We start from the raw sequence: 20,424 nt of genomic DNA, 5'->3' as shown, positions 1-20,424 counted from the left end.
AATTTCTATACATGTATGGACCTTGAAAACGTTCTAAGTGAAATTACAGACACAGAAGGACAAATATTGTATGATTAATTATATGAAGTATCTAGAATAGGCAAATTTATAGAAACAGAAAGCAGAGTAGAAGTTATCAGGTTCTGGGGGTAGGGAGAGATGGAAAATTATTTAATGGGTACAGAGCTTATGTTAGGAATGTTTCAAAAGTTTTCAGTATAGATAATAATGATGGTTACATAACATTATGAAAGTATTTAATACCACTGAATTGCATACTTATAAATGATTAAAATGATATTATGTTATGTATATATCAATACTGTTTTTTAAAAAAGATTAATCTGCCAAGTAACATGTCCACACAAACAGATGAGACATATTTCTATCATGCCAATGCCACTAACCCTTGGCAAGGAAACTCATATCCATACCGTTTTCACATTTTTTTCCTTCAGTACTCATGAAACTTCACTTCACTGCTTCTTCTTTCCCTACAACCTTTCTACTAGGCTTCCAATAGAGAAAATCAAAAATAAGTAAACAAACAAAACTCAACAGGAGGAAAAAATTCCCATAAGCAGTATTTTTATATTATTTTGTTTTTTAATTACAGTTTACATTCAATTTTATTCTCTATTAGTTTCAGGTATACAGCATAGCAATTGGAAAATCATGTACTTTAGAAAGTGGTCTCCCCAATAGGTCAAGCACCCACACGGTGTCATACACAATTATTACAATATTACTGACTCTATTCCCTATGCTGTAATCTGTATCTCTGTGACTATCTGCAACTATCATTTTGTACTTCTTAATCCCTTCATTCTTTTCACCCAGCTCCCCAGCCCTCCTACCCTCTGACAAATCTGCCTTTCTAACTGAAAAGTGAGAAGTCACTAATACAAATGAGAAGCTGACCACCAGCAGGCAAAGAATTCAGGATATAAATGCTCCATCTTAAAAACAGACAATAATTAAAACTGCTCATCCCAAACTAATTAAAAGTAGCCAAGGACAAAGGAAAATAAAAAGAATCCATGGATTACAGAGAAACACTTCACTCATATTATGTGCAAAAGGAAAACAAAAACAAACTATTAATTTCAGTGTACTTCATTATTATGTGGCATACTAATAAAAATATGAAAGCTACAGGCCTTGAAAGACTATAAAAGGAAATAACTATTTCAATCACAAAGTTGTCTTATGTATTGAATTAAAATATACATGTAAAAGCACTTTGTGCCTGTGAGTTCTTTAAGTAATGCCAAATTTTAGACTATACAATTGCCAAATCTGTTTTTTCACTACATAAGTACTAACAGAACTATAAATTATTAATTTCAGGCAAATATACTTTAAAGAATTAATGTGCTTTAATGTTCTTTGAAGAAAACTTCTATCAGAGAGTAATGATATAATTCTTACTTTTCTTGGGGAAAATAAATCAAACATTTAGAAAGCTCTAAAGTGATTTTCAAAATTGGTCACTCCTCTTTGGAGACTTCATTAAGTTTAAGAAAAAAATTCCCTTTTGACATATATCATCTTTGCTCAACTTCAAACATATGATTAGTTTGCAAAGCAATCTGTAAATCAGTTCACTTTCCACAAATATTACAAATGAACTACTTCAAAGAACAAACATATTCTCTATACTAACAGAAAATAAAAAATTAACTTAATAATTTTCTCTTGGGAATACTTTTGAAATGAACACAGAACTAGATTTGCAGATTATCTAAATTTTTACCCTAAAAATTATTGTCAATAACCTAGTTGATTTTAAGTTTACCAAAACAGTTTGTTTTCTAATTCCAAATGTTGATAACAAGTCAACAATCTTTTTTCTAAACTGCCTTAGGAATTACCATTTTTCACTTTTACCTACCAAAGAGGCAAATCAGCCACAATGACACTTGGATTGAGAAACATATGCCTACCAGGGGCCGGAAGTGAACCACAGATGGACTAAGCAGGGATGACTGGGAGCTGTGGTGCCCTGGCAGATCATGCCCAATCTCAGGGTTCAGCCAACGCATAGCTGAGTCACCTGTTGCTCAGGAATTGACCGCCGAGTTGCCAGATATTCCCATTCTCATGACATCTTGATTTTTAACTGTTAGAAACTAACTTTAAAAACTCATAAAATTACAGTTCAAAACATCTGTGGGCTGCTGGTTTGTGGCTCCTGCATTCTTCTTAAATATTGACAGTCTTCCCTCCTTCACTCCTGATTTTATCCCAATCACTTTTTACTCCAGAATAGCCAAGCATTAAAGAATAAAGAAAAGGTTAAGATGTGGAATAAAGATGTGCAGCTAGATCTCGTTAAAAAATACAGACTTAAAACAGGAGAGTGAGTAATGATAGTGATTTAAAGTCAATATTGTATTGTATACTTTCAAATTGCTGAGAGACTAGATATTAAATCTCACCTCCAAGCATTGCTGGCCCTGGCTGGTGTGGCTCAGTGGATTGAGAGCCAGCCTGTGAACCAAAAAAAGTGAAAAAGGGTCTCCAGTTTGATTCCCAGTCAAGGCACATGCCTGGGTTGCGGGCCAGGGCCCCAGGTGGAGGTGAGTGAGAGTCCAACCACACATTGATGTTTCTCTCCCTTTCTCCCTCCCCTCCCCTTTCTCTAAAAATAAATAAAATCTTTTTTGAAAAAATTAGAAAAAATTATCAGAAAAAAATTTTCTGATAATTATATGAAGAGAGCTAACACTCCCAGTGGTAATCATATTGCAATATATAAATGTATCAAATCAACACATTATAAACCTTAAACTTACATATGATATACTGTCATCTCAATTTTTTTAAAAAAAGAGGTAGAGAACATTAAAGTTCAGGCAGCTTGTCTAAGCTTGAAGTAAACAAACTTCAGCTTAAAAAGTACAAAAATTAGAGATATTCCTGCAGGCTCAGTGGCTCCACTTGACTAATGACTACAGTTACACTGCAAAGACAATCATAAGACCTCTTCAGCAAGCATGAGCTGGGAACCAAGAGCATTGGAGCTGGAGACCCAATTCTGCAACTCGCTTATTACCTCCACCTCCTCATCATTTAACAAAATCATTCCACTTCCTCATCATTTAATAATATCAACTCTAAAATGTTGTTATAAGAAATATCATAAATAAAATACCTAGGCCTGGTAGGTAAGCTGCAGATGGCTGGTGCTTAATAAATGGCTGCTAAATATATAGGTGCAGTTCATTAGAATCTTTACAACTCCATACTTTTGGGGAGGAAAATATTGGAGAGAGAAAAATTTCTGTCTCAAGGTATAGCTGTATCAGTTTGTGTATGTGCTCTCCTTCCTTTGGCATATTAATGAAATATTCTGTATTTAGATATTATTGTATTATTTTTATGACCAATGATTTGCAAGTGGCTTCTATACCTTGTCCTCAGGCCCATAGCGATATCCCCAGAAGATATAAAAGTATAATTAAGATGTTTAGCATCTTTACAGGAATGAGGCCCTAACTCTTCCTAGTCAAGCCTTTCACCGCTGTATCACCTTCCAGTTTGCATTTTTTAATAGAGTATAAGTTGTAATAGCTAAAAGTTATCTATAGAAGTCAAACTTGTCATCCCCATCAGACATGAAAATATTTTAGTAACTGTTTTGTTGGGTTCTAATTTATTAGGTTCAAACCATCTAACAGAGCTTATTTGGTCCTTCCTAGTACAACCACTACTAATCTCTGCAGCCTTGTCTCTCACCTCATTTCTGCCAACCTCTCCAAATACATTTTACTCTGTACACCATACCACTTTACATGTTGTTCATTCTAACAGGATCATGCTTTTTATAAAAGCTGCACCTTACAATAACAAATTAATTTGGAATCTTTTAAAGATTACTCCATTCATGTGTAGGATATACTGTATTTCTAAAGAGCATAATTTTGCTGAGCAGTTAAAATGACTTTAAACTTCCTGAACAATAGCAATTTTTTAAACTCACTAGGCTGTAACAATTATAGTAATGTGTTTAGAGAAATGAAAACTGCTTTAAATAAATGGCCAAATAATTTTAACTTAGTAATTACTCAAATCTAAGAATGCTTTTTAGATTTTTTTTTTTTGTCCTCACCCGAGGATATTTTTTCACCACTTTTTAGAGAGAGGGAGAAAGAGAAACATTCATGTGAGAGAGAATCATGGATTGGTTGCCTCCTGTTTGTGCCTAGACTGGGAATTTTAAACACCCAGACTGGGACTGAACCTGGAACCACAACCTAGTTAAGTGCCCTGACCAGGAATTGAACCTACGATCTTTCAGTTACCAGAGAACACTCAACCCAACCAAGCCACATCAGCCAGGGCAGAATGCTTTTTAGATTTTAAAACTATTATAAGCAGGGGCTTCCAGCCAAGATGGAGACTAGGCAAATATGCTTCGCTGCCTCACACAACCAAAAGAAGGATAACAATCAATTTAAAAACAAAAAACAACCAGAATGGCCAGAAAATCAAATAGTATGGAAGACCGACAACAAAGGAGTTAAAGAAGAAACATTCACCCACACTGGTAGGAGGGGTAGAGACAGGAGCCAGGGTGGAGAGGACACAGCTGGCAGACCAGGTGATCCCACATTCACATGCTGATAAACATGGAGGAACAACTAGGGAGCAAGACAGACGGGAAACCCAAGGGTTCCAGCACCAGGAAAGAAAGCCCCAAAACCTCTAGGTATAAAAACCTGTGGGGATGTGGTGGCAGGAGAAACTGCCAGTCTCACAGTAGAGTCTGTTGGAGGGGTCCCTGGGGTCCTAGAACATACAAAGCACACACCTGGGAATCGGCACCAGAAGGGCGCAACTCACTTGTAGGTAGCGGAGGAAGTGATGGAAAGCTGGATGACAGCCAAACAAGTGGCATTGTTCCCTCTCTGACTGCCCCTCCCCAACTTACAGCGCCACAATGCAGTGAAGCGGGTTACCCCACCCTGGCCGAACACTTAAGCCTCTGCCGCTTAAAACATAACAGGAGCACCGAGACAAATAAATATGATCAAAATGAAAGAACACATCAAAACTCCAGAAAAAGAACTAAGTTATGAGAGAGAGCCAACCTATCAGATGCAGAGTTCAAAACACTGGTAATCAGGATGTTCACAGAAATGGTTGAGTATGCTCGCAAAATAAAGAAAGACATGAAGGTTATACAAAGTGAAATAAAGAAAAACATACAGGGAACCAACAGTGAAAGGAAGGAAACTGGGACTCAAATCAATGATTTGAAACAGAAGGAAGAAATATACAGTCAACCAGTACAGAATGAAGAAACAAGAATTCAAAAAAATAAGTAGAGGTATAGGAAGAAACCTCTGAAACAACTTTGAATGTTCCAGCATCCAAATCATAGGGATGCCAGAAGGAGAAGAGGAAGAGCAAGAAATTGGAAATTTATTTGAAAAAACAATGGAGAACTTCCCCAGTCTGGCGAAGGAAATAGATAGGCAAGTTCAGGATAATCAGAATCCCAAAGAAGTTGGACCCAAGGATGAACACACCAAGACACATCATAATTAAATTACCTAAGATTAAAGATAAGGAGAGAATATTAAAAGCAGCAAGAGAAAAGGACAGAGTTACCTGCAAAGGAGTCCCCATAAGACTATCAGCAATCCAGAGAATCAAGATGGCTGAGGAGTGAGTGAAAGTTCCACTGACCTCCTCCCAGGACCAACCTGGAATTACAACTAAATTGTGGAGAAATCACCTGGAACAAACAACTGAATAATAACGAGAGAGGAGCCTTATAACCTTGGAGATAGAAGAATCGGCTTTAACGCAATCTAACTGGTAAGGAGTGTGGTAGAGACTCAAGAAGGCAGGCAGGGCACCCACAGGTGGCAGCACCAAAAGGATATTGAAACAGCCAGTTGGATACCCCTGGGAAGAGCAGGGTCTAAACCAAAAGCAAGGATCTCTAGCCTATAGCACCAGAGCCCAAAAAGTACACAGAAAACAGCCAGCTAGTAAAAGCAACAGGGTTACTCTCTGCCAGAGACTGGCAGCTGAAGACGCAAAGAACCGTTTAAAGGGCCAACACATAAATTTTTATTTGCAGCCACTTACACTGGTCTCCAGCAAAGGTGGAGGCAGAGTGGGCTAGAGACACCTGAGGAGAGACTGGGGAACGAGGTTTGCGGGAGAGAACTGAGAGAGTAGCTGGTGGGATCCCGGTGCTGACTCATGCCCCATGAGGCAGCAACCATCTTGCTCAGGCAGAGACCACTCCCCCTGAGTGGCAGCAGCATCAGAGGACCCAATAGCCCTAGGTGGGATTCCACCACATCCTGTGCTGTCTAAGCCACCTGCTGAGTGCAGAGTGGTAGCCACAGATAGTAGATCCCTGGCTAAAGGCGGCACAGAGAGGTTAGAGACACTTGAGGAGAGACTGGGGATGGAGGCTTTGGGGAGAGAATGGAGAGAGTAGCCAGCGGGATCCCAGTGCTAACTCCTCCCCCATATGGCAGCAGCAGGAGAAGACTCAAAAACACCACCCTCCAGGAGGGACTCTGCCCCACTCTGAGCAGTCTAAGGAGGCTGCTGAGTGCAGAGTGACTAGATTAACAGCTGAAGGAGACAGCCATAAACAGTAGATTCCTGGAAGGCTCAAACAGACTACCTAAGGTCAGACAGGGACGACATCTGACATCATCAGTGGCAGATCCAGAAAGTAAAAACAGTGGTCTCCTACAATAGAAGTTCATACCACAAAGTCAGGAAATCAAGACAGGTCAATTGAAGAAGCAGAAGCAAAAAGAAGAATCTCACAAATAATAGGAAGACAAAGAAATACCCCCAACTTGAAGGGAAAGGAGGAATCCCCACAAAGAGAACTCAATGAAATAGAGGCAAGTACACTATCAGATATGGAGTTCCAAACAATGGTTTTAAGGATGCTCAATGAGCTCAGTGAGCTCAGAGATAATTATAAAAAACTACAGGGAAACTACAAGGAACTTACTGCAAACTATATCAGCATGAAAAAGGACATAGAAACTATCAATAAAAGACAAAAGGAAATGAAGAAGACAATTTCTGAATTGAAGAACACAGTGGAAGGAATCAAAAGCAGGCAGATGAAGCTGAGGATCAAATCAGTGAGCTGGAGGATAAGGTAGAAAAAAGCTCCCAGAAAGAGCAAGAAAATGAAAAAAGACTCACAAAGAATGAAGAGGAGTTGAGGGAAATGCAGGACAACCTGAAATGTAGTAATATCTGTATAATAGGGATACCAGAAGGAGAAGAAGAGGAGCAAGGGATAGAAATCCTGTTTGAAAAAGTAATGATGAAAAACTTCCCTAATTGGAGGAGAGAAAAAGTCACACAAGTCCAGGAAGCACAGAGGGTCTCACTCAAGAGGAACCCAATAAGGCCCACTCCAAGACACATCATCATGAAAAAGGCAACTATCAAAGACAAACAGAGAATCCTAAAGCAAGCAAGGGAGAAAGAGGTAGTAACATACAAGGGAGCTCTGATACAGCTAGCAGCTGACTTCTCAACAGAAACACTGCAAGCCAGAAGGGAATGGCAAGAAATATTTCGAGTCATGAAAAGCAAAGGCCTGCAACTAAGACTGCTCTCCCCAACAAGGCTCTCAATTAAAATGGAAGGTGAAATAAGGAGTTTCCCAGACAAAAGACAGCTAAAGAATACACCTCCACCAAACCAGCATTGCAAAATATGCTAAAGGGACTGCTTTAAGATTAAGAAATGAAGTCTATGAATACCCAGTTCCTTTCACAGTTGCCAATACTTGATATTACCAATATTTCTTAATACATATTAATCTGATTATGACAATGATGTGTTATTTTCATTGTTCTTTATTATTTTTTAAACTAAACCTGTTTTGTCTATTTCTTGCCTATTTCTATTATTTTAAAAAGGCTTTAAATGACTTTTTGGTATCCTTTATCCATTTTTTGATTAAATGTTTGTAGAATTCTTTCCCTAAAAAAAAGCAAACATTAACCCTTTTTTAGATGTGTTGTATATACTTTCCTATTCTATTACTTGTCCTTTAACTTTTTTTATATCTATATTACTGTACAGTCTTAAATGTTTAATATAGTCATATTGTCAATATTTTACTTTATAGCTTTTGGGTTTGAAGATTTTACTTTGGGGTAAAGAAAATATTAGCTTGTATTTTCTCCTAAAACTCCTTAGATTTTACATATTGATTTTTAACTCACCTGAACATTTCTTGCATAATGTGTGAAATAGGGCTCTATATTTGTTTTATTTCAAGTAATAGTGGTCCATGCACTTATTTGTTGAATAAGCCTTATTTTACCCACTGATTTGAAATATCAACTTACTCATATATTACATTCTTACACAGATGTATATGTTTGTCTCTAGAATGCTCATTATATTTCATTGATCTACTTGATTATTTCTGTGCTGATGTCATGTTGGTTTAATTGCTGAGACTTTATAATGGTTTTAAATTTTTTAATATTTTATAATTAACTTTGACATTGAAAAAATCAATCTGCATGAAAGAAAGAAAGAAAGAAGAAAGAAAAAGAAAGAAAAAGAGAAAGAAAGAAAGAAGAAAGAAAGAAAGAAAGAAAGAAAGAAAGAAAGAAAGAAAGAAAGAAAGAAAGAAAGAAAAAGAAAGAAAGAAAGAAAGAAAGAGGGAGGGAGAAAGGAGGAAGGAAGAAGGAAGGAAGGAAGGAAGGAAGGAAGGAAGGAAGGAAGGAAGGAAGGAAGGAAGGAAGGAAGGAAGGAAGAGAGAGAGATGGAATTCCTACCTTTTGCAACACCATGGACAGAACTGGAGAATATTAAGCTAAGTGAAATAAGCCAGGTGGTGAAATTCAAATACCATATGATCTCACCTATAAGTGGACTCTATTCAACAAAATAAACTAACAATCAAAATAAACCACAGGCCTGGAAATATGGAGCAGACTGAAAACGACCAGAGGGGATGGGGAAAGAGGACAATGCTGGAAAAAGGGGGAAGGGAGTAGACAAAGAACATGTATGAATGACCCATGGACATGGACAACAGAGTGGGAATTGACTGTGAGAGATGGGGGTGGGGGTGAGGGTGGGATGGGTGGAGGGGGGTAAAGTGGGAAAAATTGATACAACTGTAATAGTATAAACATGATTTATAAATTAAGAAAAAAGACTATCAGCAATCCCTAACAGCCTAATGAAATAAAATACAAAGAGTCATCAATTAGTTTATATTTTATTGATAACACTACATAGTCGCCATAATTCTAGAGTTGTATCCTAACCAGTGAAACAAACAAAATGCATAACAAACTAACAAGGAGAAGAGGTTTTATTAGGTAGAAAATTTCACTAGAAAAAGCAAAATGCAGAGAAGTTGACATTAATCATAACCCTAAAATATTAACTAAATGTAGCTGAAAACAAGCTAAACTCTAGCAAGTTATTTTTGTTTTCTAAAAAGCAGATCAGGTTAGGTAATATGGAGGGATGAATATTCAGAGCAAAGAGGATTTTTAGGGTATGAAAACATTCTGTATGATAGTATACTATAATAGTGAATATATACTACTAGAAATTTATCCAAACTTAAGATATGTACATCATCGAGTTAACTCTAATGTAAACTATGGAATTTGAGTGATAATGATGTGTCAACGTAATTCATCAACTGTAGGGAATGTTGATAATGATGGAAACTATGCATGAGTGGGAGCAATGGGTATACAGGAAATCTCTGTACCTTCCACTACAGTTTTGCTGTAAATCTAAACTGCTCTAAAAAATAAAGTTTATTAAAGGGGGGAAGCAGATCAGAAAAATCATAATCTTTTGCTAAAGATAGGAGACTAATTTTTTAAAGTATATATAACACAATTTAGTGGTTCTAAATAGACTGAAAACTACATAATAAAACTAGCATAAAATTTAGACGTGGATTTATATTTGAAACTTTTCTTTCAGCATTTTTAAGTGTTATCTCCTAACACATTTAGACAACTTGTTTAAATAAATTGTATTCAACACCCATTTTGTTCATATGTACAGTCCCTTCTAGAAACAAATTATTCATTCTCCTCAAAAGTCTATCAAGTGTTTGCTATATTGGGTTGGCCAAAAAATCCATTTAGTTTTTTTCATAAAATAAAAGACATATTTCCATTTTCACCTATAACTTTATTAGTTTGGATATTTTGAGTATGTTGGCTATCTCTCGTGCAGTATAACATTGGTTATTCTTAGTGAATGTCTGTTTGATCACTATCAACTTCAACTAGTTTATCTGACCATGGAGCATCGTCCAGCAAGAAATCTCTAGCAAAACACTTTGCAAACCCCTTTTGACATATTCAATCAGTCACACACCTTCTCCATATACTGCACAAATCATTTCTTTTATGTTTCAAGTGCATTATTACCATTCTTGAAATAATAAAGCATAATATGCCAAAACATCACTTATTTTCTTCCATCTTCAATATTAAAAACTCACCAATTTTGATGTGTTTTTTAAATACATGCTGATTGGCAATTGTCACAATACAATCTAACAAAATTGTTTCAAATTAAGTTAAAGACAACTAAGTGCTACTAGAGAGGTCTTACAGAAAAAAAAAATTAACTTTTTGGTTAACTCAATACATACTACACTTAGAAAACATAAAAATTCCTTACACTCAAGATTCCTCCTTCTAAGGTCTCACAATTCAGTCATGGGAAGAAGTCAAAATGTCCAGAGTAGGATACTCCAAGCATTCAAGTGGTACAGACCTTCAACAAGTCTGTCCCATACCCCTTCTTGGAATGCTTTTCTCCTGGATGGATCCTTCTCATCTTTCAAATTTCAATATAAATGCTATCTCCTCAGAAATTTTTCCTGATACCCTCCTGCTATTTTCTGCCACAGCAACCCATGCCTTTCCTTCACCACTCTTCATTTTTTTCTTCAAAACTGTATTACATATTTGGATTCTTGTTTATTGGCTTATTATCTGTATCTAATAACAGACTGAACACTCCATATGAACACAGACTCCACTGTATTACCAGTGATTAGCAAAGCACTCAGTGAACACCAGTTAAAGGGGTACATAGGTCTGGTACTCAGGAGAAAGGTATGGGCCAGAGCAGCAATTTTCAAACCGTGTGCCATCCCTTCGATTGTCAAATTAAAAAAAAAATGACAACAGACAACACAATAGCCACCCAGCGTGAATGAATCAAAATTATACCTATTTTTTGTCATATCAGCAAAAAATGTATTTTTTGTTGTGCTGCAGAATTTTAGCAATTAGTTTATGTGTGTCATGAGATTTAAAAAAAGTTGAAAATCACTGAGCTAGAGTTATTGGGGTAGACGTAATAACTTACCCATAAAAACTGGTAAGATCACCTGTGGGAACTGTGTGGGGTTATAAGAGAAAAGAAACTAGAATCAAGACCTGAAGAATCCCAACATTTAGAGCTTGCAAAGCAAGCAAAGACGAATAGAGCAGAGAAGTCAGATAAATCAAAGGGAAGCCAAAGAAAGAGTGTTTCAAGAAGAAAGTATTTAACTGCAGAATGCTGCCAAGAGGTGTAGTAAAAAATGAACAGAAAAGGATCCACTGGATTTCATCTCATTGAGATTACTGGTAACTTGAGTGAAAGTCGTTTCAGTACACTGTAGGATCTGATGAGAAATCACAGAGTTATTCCGGGATGAGGAAGTACAGCCGTTATCTAAGTTAAAATTGTGAAGGGCAACAAAGAGATAGGTGATAGATGGAGATCTTCAGGAACCAAGGAAAGTGATCTTGAACACCCAGGAAGTAAACAGAATAGTATGAGTGAATAGTAAAAATTCAAACAAGCGAGGAAAACAATCCTCACAGTCCTTTAGTGCACCGCACAATGTGGTAAACCTGAAAAGTACTTCAACAATCGGGCACACTGTGAGCATTCAATCATGTTAGTTGGTGGTTTAATAAATCGTCTCTTCAGTAGACTGTAAGTGCCCCAAGGAGGACAGAGACCATGTCTGATTTATTTATGCCTGCATTCCCAGGACCTAGCACAGTGCCTGGCACACACTAGGTGCTCAATAAATATTCCCGAGTGAATTCAGAATTCTGAATACACTCCTAACTATTCTGATAGCCACTTTGACTGTCTCTGCCCTATAATTCTCTCTTTCTCTTTTGTGTGTGTGTGTGTGTGTGTGTGTGTGTGAAACGACTGTCATGTAAGTACGTTCAGAGTATTGCGAGAAGTAAGGCTAAATAATAACGAACCTATACGAATGGCTCCTTATTAAATCGGCCTGCCAACTTAAGAGCAAGGATTCCCGAGCCAGCGTTCCACCGGGCCCGAGCCTCAGCAGCCGCCTCTCCAGAGTGGGGCGCTGAGGCCCCGCCCCCGGCCGGTCGGTCACGTGCAGCAGCTGCCCTCCGGCCCTGCTCAGTCGGCTCCAGCGGTAGTTTCCACATCTCCTCTGCACTGGCGCTGTCAGCCTCTCCGCCCAGGGCAGCCATCGGCAAGGCTGCGCCCCTCTCCCGCCGCTCCTGCTCTTTAGGCGTCTGCGACCTGGAGGCCGGCAGCCGTTCGACCGGGTTCCTAGTTGTTCGCACCTCTTTCTGCGGCTTCATGGCAGGGGCTCAGATGCGGCTGTCAAACTGACGTCCCGCTGGCGCCAGAGGGCGCCACATGCTGGAGAAACCGTTTCGCGCCTCAAGGCTCCGCACGCACGCCACGTACTGGGGCGGGTCTCCGAAGCTTTTGCTCGTGGTCCCCGCTCCACAGCGAAGTGGAAGTGAACCCATTGGTCAATAGGCAATGGGACTTTTTACCTAGAATCAGACTGGGATGTGTGAGTTGGCTTGGGAAGGGGATGAGATCAGGTTAACGTCGCTGGGACTTGTAAAGGTTACCCTCTGAAAACGGCGCAGGTAGCAATGAACCTTCCTTAATTTCGCTTCTTTCAAAGTGAAAATAAAATGGAATTCTGCATTTTCCGCCTTAGCGTAGCACTTTAAGAAGTAGCTGGGTGAGTGAGCACAGCAGTTGCAGCAACTGGTGTGCAACGGTTGATATCTAAAAACCAACATAGGAGAGATCGTACCGACTGAAAATTGGATTCACGCTTGTTACAAGCGAATTTCTTGCTCCAAAAGGGCAGAGACCTGTGTCCTGTATCTTGTACTTCTAGGTATTTCTCCCAGCATCAAGCGTACTGTTACACAGTAGACACCAAATATTGGTTAAATGAGGTTTTAAATTTTCCGAGACCTCTAAGATCAGGAGGCAAAAGGAGGGCTGAGGTTTTATGGATGAGAGGGGAAAAAACCATAAAAAGAAAACTATCTTGCCCAAGCTTTTACAGTTCCTAGATAGCAGTATAGCCCACAGTTTTTGTAAAGCCAAAATGAAATCCACCTTAGAATGGAAGCAGAAATTCTACTCTCCCAAAATTGCTTCTTTTCATTTCTTAATACTTTGTTATTGATACCAATAGATTTACCACTAACAGTAATAGAGCAGCACTGTACTTTTTAAAATAGTTCGTTTCACTATTAGGTTTTCAGTTATCTTAAAGTCAAGCTTATGAATAGAATACAGGGCTACTGTTTTCAACTATTATGCATTCTTTTCCCCTGCAAACAGCAGCCATCATTTCTTTTGGACGACTGTAAGGGAGGGCTAGAAAAAGGCTGAAACGTCCACAGGTGATGGATGTAGGATGGGAGAAGGAACTGGCACTTATGCCAGCTGGAATTGGGAGATGATCAAAACCCAGAGACTATAGAGAAAATGAATCAGAAAATAAAGAAATATTGGCTGCAGATTTAGGTTGAAGAACCAACTCTTTAACCACCAGACTTTAATTCTCACGTAACAACGTTTAAACTGTTATTTCTAGTTTCAAGATGTGAAATGTTCTCTTCATTTATGGTCCTTCTGGACTCCCAACTAAGCCCTCTTATATTTGACTTTAACACCTCATGTCAGATCACTGGCTCTACCCTTGAAAGTTTATTCAAAATCCAACCATTAGTCACTTCTACTTCTTCCCTGGGTCAAGCCCAATCATCTCTTTACAATGGACTTTACAATGTGCACGTACGTGGTCTCCTGCTCTATGCTTGTTTCTGTATAACCCATTTCCCCAGAGGTCGATTAGGATCAAAGGAAACTCCCATACAGGAGGGGTACCGCTAAGGTTAAGAAGGAAAAAAAAAAAAAGCATATTTCTTGTGGAAAGCAAGAAATTCATTCACTGAATATCTAAGTTTATGAACTCTATCCTTGAAAGCCTGAGGAAATGTATTCCCCACCCATCCAGCTGCTCCTTTATGTGAGGTTACCAGCCTGACACAGACTGATATGAGAATGAGGACCATCAGTGATCTAACTTCTGGGAAATGCCAAGAGACCAAGAAGGGGAGCAAAATATCCTTGAAGGGATAAAACAAACTCATCAGTGCAGGGATGTTTCAAAACGATCTACTGAGATGTTGATCTATGTTTTGTTTATCTCCAACTCCTAGTAGGTAACCAAATCATTCTGACCCTTTGTCTCAGGAGAGTGTGATTGGCAAAAACTGATTAGACTATTAAGCCTGTGTGTGTGTGTGTGTGTGTGTGTGTGTGTGCGCGCGCGCACGCTGGGGATGAGGGTAGTGGGGAAATGGGTAAGTGCCACTGAGGTGAATGCAAAAATTGCTAGAGGGAAGATTTCTCCTAACTGGAAGGGAGACAAAGGAAAACCAAAACCCCACTCCTGTGGTGCCCTAGACCCCAGGTTTCCAGGTGTTGTGAAAATACTGCTGCTACCACTAGAATACACAGGACCCAGATGGCAGAGACAATGACATCTCACTGGTAGCAAATGATAACAGAAAGTCTGAAAAGCTTCCCTGATGTTTTGGCTGTGAAAAATTAATGTAAACAGAGCCAATTTTAAATGGAGTTGGAGCTGCCATTCCAGAGGAACTGCCTTGCATACCTTACTCCTTAAACTTTAGGAATATTAAAAGTGCTACTGTTGGTATTTAGCTAGAAAAAGGGAGCAAAAGGAACTAGACATTGAGTTTAATAAATTGGGAAGCATAAGCCAGTGTGCTTGCTAACTAGAAAGTTACAACTTCTCACCCCAGGGGATTACAGCATTGCTCTGCCAAGGGGATTAATTCTCCTTCCCCACCTTCAGTACTAGACTATTGGAAGGTGCAGATGGAGGTGCTGGACCAAAGAGGCCTGTCATCCTAACTAGGAGGTGGGCCTATCCAAAGCCCAGCTTGGGAAGTTTATAGGTCATTTTGAGAAAGCACATGGTTCTTCCCAAGCCCAAGCTCCTGGTTATAACCCCATGGGAACAAATAAGCTCTCTCTCTTGCTTGGGGCCCACACTCACATGGTGCATTCACCTGTTGTCTACATGGCCTCCAACATAGCAATGGGCTACTGCTGGAAACACACACCAAACTAGCTGCATGCTGCACTATACTATACTTTAATATGGAGCATATTAAACTCAGCAGTGGCCTTCACCCTACCCCTAAAAAAGACAAAATTGCACTTTCTATGGAAGTCAGAAGGAGATCTCCCTTAATTGTACATTATCAATAAACCATACCACAAAGCCACATCCTCCTGTGTGGGTCTCAGGAAAGTCTTTTCCTTCAGCTCTGCAAGAGCCCCATTTCCACCGATTAAAAAAAAAAAACAAAAACTGGGTCAAATAATGCCTAGACTGGGCCTAAACTACCACTGTGTCCCAAACAACTGTTTACAAAGACAACAAGAAAGCAGACATTATGAGTGAAGGACTGAAAATTAAAGACCTTTAGCCTGGCCAGTGTGGCTCAGTTGGTCAGAGCATCATCCTACAACCAGAAGTTTGTGGGTTTGATTCCTAGTCAGGGCACATACCTAGGTTGCAGTTTCAATCCCTGGTCTAGCCACATACAATACCCGGTCTGGGTACATATGGGAGGCAACCAATCAATGTCTCTCTCTCACATTAATGTTTCTCTCCCTTCCTCTCTCTCTAATAACAATTTTAAAAATGTCTTTGGGTGAGGAAGGAAGGAAGGAAAAATTATACCTTTAGAATTAGCATCGCTATATTAATTTGTTTGCATCTATAGAAATTCTTTCTATTCACATCTTTCTAATAAATGCCCTCCTAATAGGTGCCCTATTTAAGTTTCTGCCTAAATCAGTGCTCCCTGAATAGCTATTGTTTGGGGTCTCAAATGTTTGTTGCCTTTCACCTTGGCCTTTTATTTTTAGTAGATTAACACAGCACATGGTACGATCCTTGGGAATTTGCATGTCACTGGTAGAGGAAAGGGCCTTAATAGTGTCTGAGACTAAATACCCTGCCAGCCCAACAGATGAGAATTCAGCATTGGATAAACTTTGATTTAAATGAAATAGATATAATTTTTCTTGCTATATTAGTTTTTATTGCTCTTCTAACACAGTGGCTCAAAACAATATACATGTATTATCTTACGGTTCTGTATGTGAGGAATCTGACATGGATCTCATAGGACTAAAATCTAGGTAGAGCAGGCTTAATTCCTTTGGAGGTTCTAAAGGAAAATCCATTTCCTTGCTCATCATTCAGGTTGTTGGCAGAATTCAGTTCCTTGTGGTTGTTACTTACTTGCTGGCTATCAGCAGAGAGCTTCCCAGCCTTTAGAAGGCACCCATGTTCCTTGACTTTCAGGGAAGACAAACCATTAACTTTATTAAACCTCTTAGGGTTCCATTTCGCTGGGCCTGAAAATTAAATTGACATAATACAAATCAACTGAAAAAAAGCATACGCATTTATTTATCACAAGCTTTTCATGACATGAGCTTTCTTCATAAGGCATTAAGACCCAAAGAAATTATGAAACCAATTTGCTTTTGTTGGGGAGAACAAAAAGAGGCAATGTGTAAAAGTGACTCAACTCTGTGGGCAGGTTAAAGGAAGATAATTATTTTAACAAGGTCTGTTTGTATAGAATTCTCTTGATCTCAACTTCCTAGCCATAATTAGAATGTATATTTCTTACGATATAGGAAGGACATCTTTCATATAGGTATTTTTATCTCCTGCTTTTAAGAAAAATAAGGAAGGTCAAAGTGTTTTCCTTGTATTTGCTGTTTTTCAAGAGCCTTAAATGCAAAATAATCAATATGCCAGAGCAGCATACATTTGGGATGGCATATTCTGAACTCCTTCTGGCTCGCAGTCCCCATGCTACATCTTCAAAGCCAGGAATGGCAGGTTGAGTCCCTCTCATGATCTGAACCTCTCCTGCCTCTTCCCCACAGTCACATCTCTCTGACTTCCTTTTGTACTTCTAACTTCATCGGCAAATGTACTTCCTTTTTGTTGTGTCAAGTAACACAATCACGGGCATAACACCACAGCATGCAGATCACAAGGGCCAAAATCTTGCCTTCCATATTTACACATCTAAAGTTAACGTACCAGATTCATACAAACTTCATATGACAAAATATAAATATATATGCCAAAAATATTATTGATATTTATATCAAGGTTCTGGGATTGGAGGTTTCTCAGGGACTGTGTTTTTCCCGTGTCTTAAAAATGTTCTGCACAATGGACAGGTGAACCACATTTTTAGAAAGAAGAATATAGAACATTAACTAGACATCAAAGCCTAAAGTGGTCTAAAATGTCAAGTAATGTAAGAGGAAATGGTTTCTCTAAACTCCATTTCTTGAGTTTCTGGGGCTACCTCTTCTTAAGAATGTATTTCTGATCTTTTTTATGTGAATTGGTAGTGAGTCCAGCAATCCTTATATTTATTGCATATTCCCTAAGTACTTCTGTAATGATCATTCTGACATAATTATTCTTAAATGACCTTGTTAACGAAAAAGAGGTGATGGCTTCTCCCTCAGCCTCTAAGCCCCTGGACCATTTGTTACTCCCTTTAGCTCCAGTGAAGGGATAGCGATTTCTTTTTCTCAGGGCAGGGCCTTCCTTCACAATGCATGCCTCTCACTCAGCCTGTCTCCCAGGTCACCTGCACCATGTCTTCATTAGTTATACCATTGGTATGATGCTTGCTTGTTTGCTTGCTTGCTTGCTTTCTTTATCTTTCCTGACACCGATTCTGTGTAAAAAATGTCCTGTTTTCTCTGCCTGGGATTGCTCAGGGATCTACTCTAATTTTTAGATTTCCTGGCTGTGCAGTTTTGCTTTAATATTTTCTTAAAATTCTATGTTTAATTAACTTGGAAATTCATTATCCCTTATCTACACATATAATGTTGAACTTCTGCTTAAAGGATTATTTTTTAAAGCATCTTCTTTCCTTAGACTTGTTTGTTTTATGAGTTATTTACTATTGAATAATAGTGTAACAGGAGACATTAATTTTTACATTTTGACTTGAATATCCCCACTGAAAGTTAAATAATTAAAATTATTAAAAATACCCAGAGTGGTGTGGCTCAGTGGGTTGGGTGTTGTCCCTTAAACCAAAGTGTCAATGGTTTGATTCCCAGTCAGGTTACATGCCTGAATTTTGGGCCAGGTCCACAGTTGGGGACTCGTGAGAGGCAACAGCTTGATGTTTCTTCTGCACATTGCTGTTTCTCCCCCTCTCTTCCTCCCTTCCCTTCTCTCTAAAAATATATAAATAAAACCTTTTTAAAATTTAAAAGAATACAATTCAGAGGACTGGAAAATTTTTAAATTAACATATTTAAATGAAACAAAAATTAACTCTATTAGAAAATAAAACTAATTTTGGAGCAGAAAGGGAACTTTAAGATTATCTGACACATTATTTCTCCAACTTAGTTTATATTGGAGTCACCTGTGGAGCCCCACAATAAGCCAATTAAATCAGCACCTGCACAGAGGGAAGGCCACCCCCTCCAGGCATCACTAATTGTTAAAGATCACTGGATCCTATTTTGCAGCTTAGGTTGAAAACTATTGATCTATTTAAGATTCTATTTTTTACAGATGAGGAAACTGAGGCAAAAAGAGACAAAAATGACAAGGTAGAAAATTCAAGGCTCCTGACTTTAAATAAAGTGAGTTTTCCATACCTGCATGTTCTCAATCATTGGGGTGATTAGAATCCTCTTGGGTGCATTCACAATTATTTGATAAAGCTCTAGGTTCTACTTCACACTTAATGAAACAGAACCTGTCACCCCTTAGTCCAGTTGAGAGCCAAAGTTGAAAGCCATTGCACTTTATGTAATGATTTTTATCATAAGAAAAGAATATAATCAGACTCCCAAGCAAGATGGAAATATAAATAGATACACTTTGCCTCCTCGCACAACCAAAAGAACAACAACAAATTTAAAACCAAAACTAACCAGAACTGCCAGAAAATCGAACTATATGGAAGTCTGACAACTAAGGAATTAAACAAGAAACATTCATTCAGACTGGTAGGAGGGATGGAGAAAGAAAGCTAGGGGGGAGTGGAGGAAGGATGCATAGCAAGGTGGCTGCTGGCAGACTGGGAAGTCCTACATTTGCATGTGGACAGGCTGGGAGGAACAACTGGGGAGCAAGACAGACTGTGTAATCCAGGGTTCCAGTACAGGAAAAGAAAGCCTCAAAACCTCTGGCTGTAAAACCTCTGGGGGTTTCAGCAGCAGGAAAGATTCCCAGCTTCACAGAAGAGTTCATTGGAGAGACCCGTGGTGCTTAGAACTTACACAAACCACCCTCCTGCTCTGCCCAGGAATCAGCACCAAAAGGGCCCAATTTGCTTGTGGGTAGCAAGGTGAGTGATTGAAAGCCAGCCTAGAGCCAAACTAGCAGCATTGTTCTCTTTCTGACCCCTCTTCCACAGACAACACCACAGTGCAGCAACATGGGTTGCCCCGCACTGGTGAATACCTAAGGTTCTGCCCCTTACAATTTAACAGGAGCACCAAGACAGAGAAATAGGTTCAAATGAAATAACATATAAAAACTCCCGAAAAAGCACAACCAAGTGATGAAGAGATAGCCAACCTATCCAATGCAGAGTTCAAAACACTGGTAAACAGGATGCTTACAGAAATGGTTGCGTATGGTGGCAAAATAGAGGAAAAAAGTAAAGGCTATGCACAGTGAAATAAAGAAAAATACACAGGGAACCAACAGTAAAGGGAAGGAAATCGGGACTCAAATCAATAACTTGGAGCAAAAGGAAGAAATAAACATTCAACCAGAACAGAGTGAGGAAACAAGAATTCAAAGAAATGAGGAGAGGCTTAGGACAACTTTAAACATCCAACATCTGAATCAAAGGTGTGCCAGAAAGAGAAGAGGAAGAGCAAGAAATTGAAAACTTACTAGAAAAAATAATGAAGGAGAATTTCCCCAATCTAGCAATGGAAAAAGACTTCCAGGAGCTCCAGGAAGCTCAGAGAGTCCCAAAG

General features: G+C 38.8%; 1 protein-coding gene across 1 annotated transcript in view; it reads right to left on the bottom strand.

The window, feature by feature from the left end:
• DTWD2 (DTW domain containing 2) overlaps positions 1-12,641 on the bottom strand; it is a 111,909-nt gene extending 99,268 nt beyond the window's left edge. The window contains 2 exon segments of the mRNA XM_054589328.1: positions 11,936-11,989; positions 12,454-12,641. Coding sequence (XP_054445303.1) covers positions 11,936-11,989; positions 12,454-12,641 — 242 coding nt within the window.
• Between the last annotated feature and the right edge of the window lie 7,783 nt (positions 12,642-20,424).

This window comes from Pteronotus mesoamericanus, unplaced genomic scaffold (assembly GCF_021234165.1).
Source record: "Pteronotus mesoamericanus isolate MK-2021 breed Mesoamerican mustached bat unplaced genomic scaffold, CSHL_Meso_final scaffold_167, whole genome shotgun sequence".
In the NCBI taxonomy this organism is placed as follows: Eukaryota; Metazoa; Chordata; class Mammalia; order Chiroptera; family Mormoopidae; genus Pteronotus; species Pteronotus mesoamericanus.
This window is presented reverse-complemented; position numbering and strand designations above follow the sequence as displayed.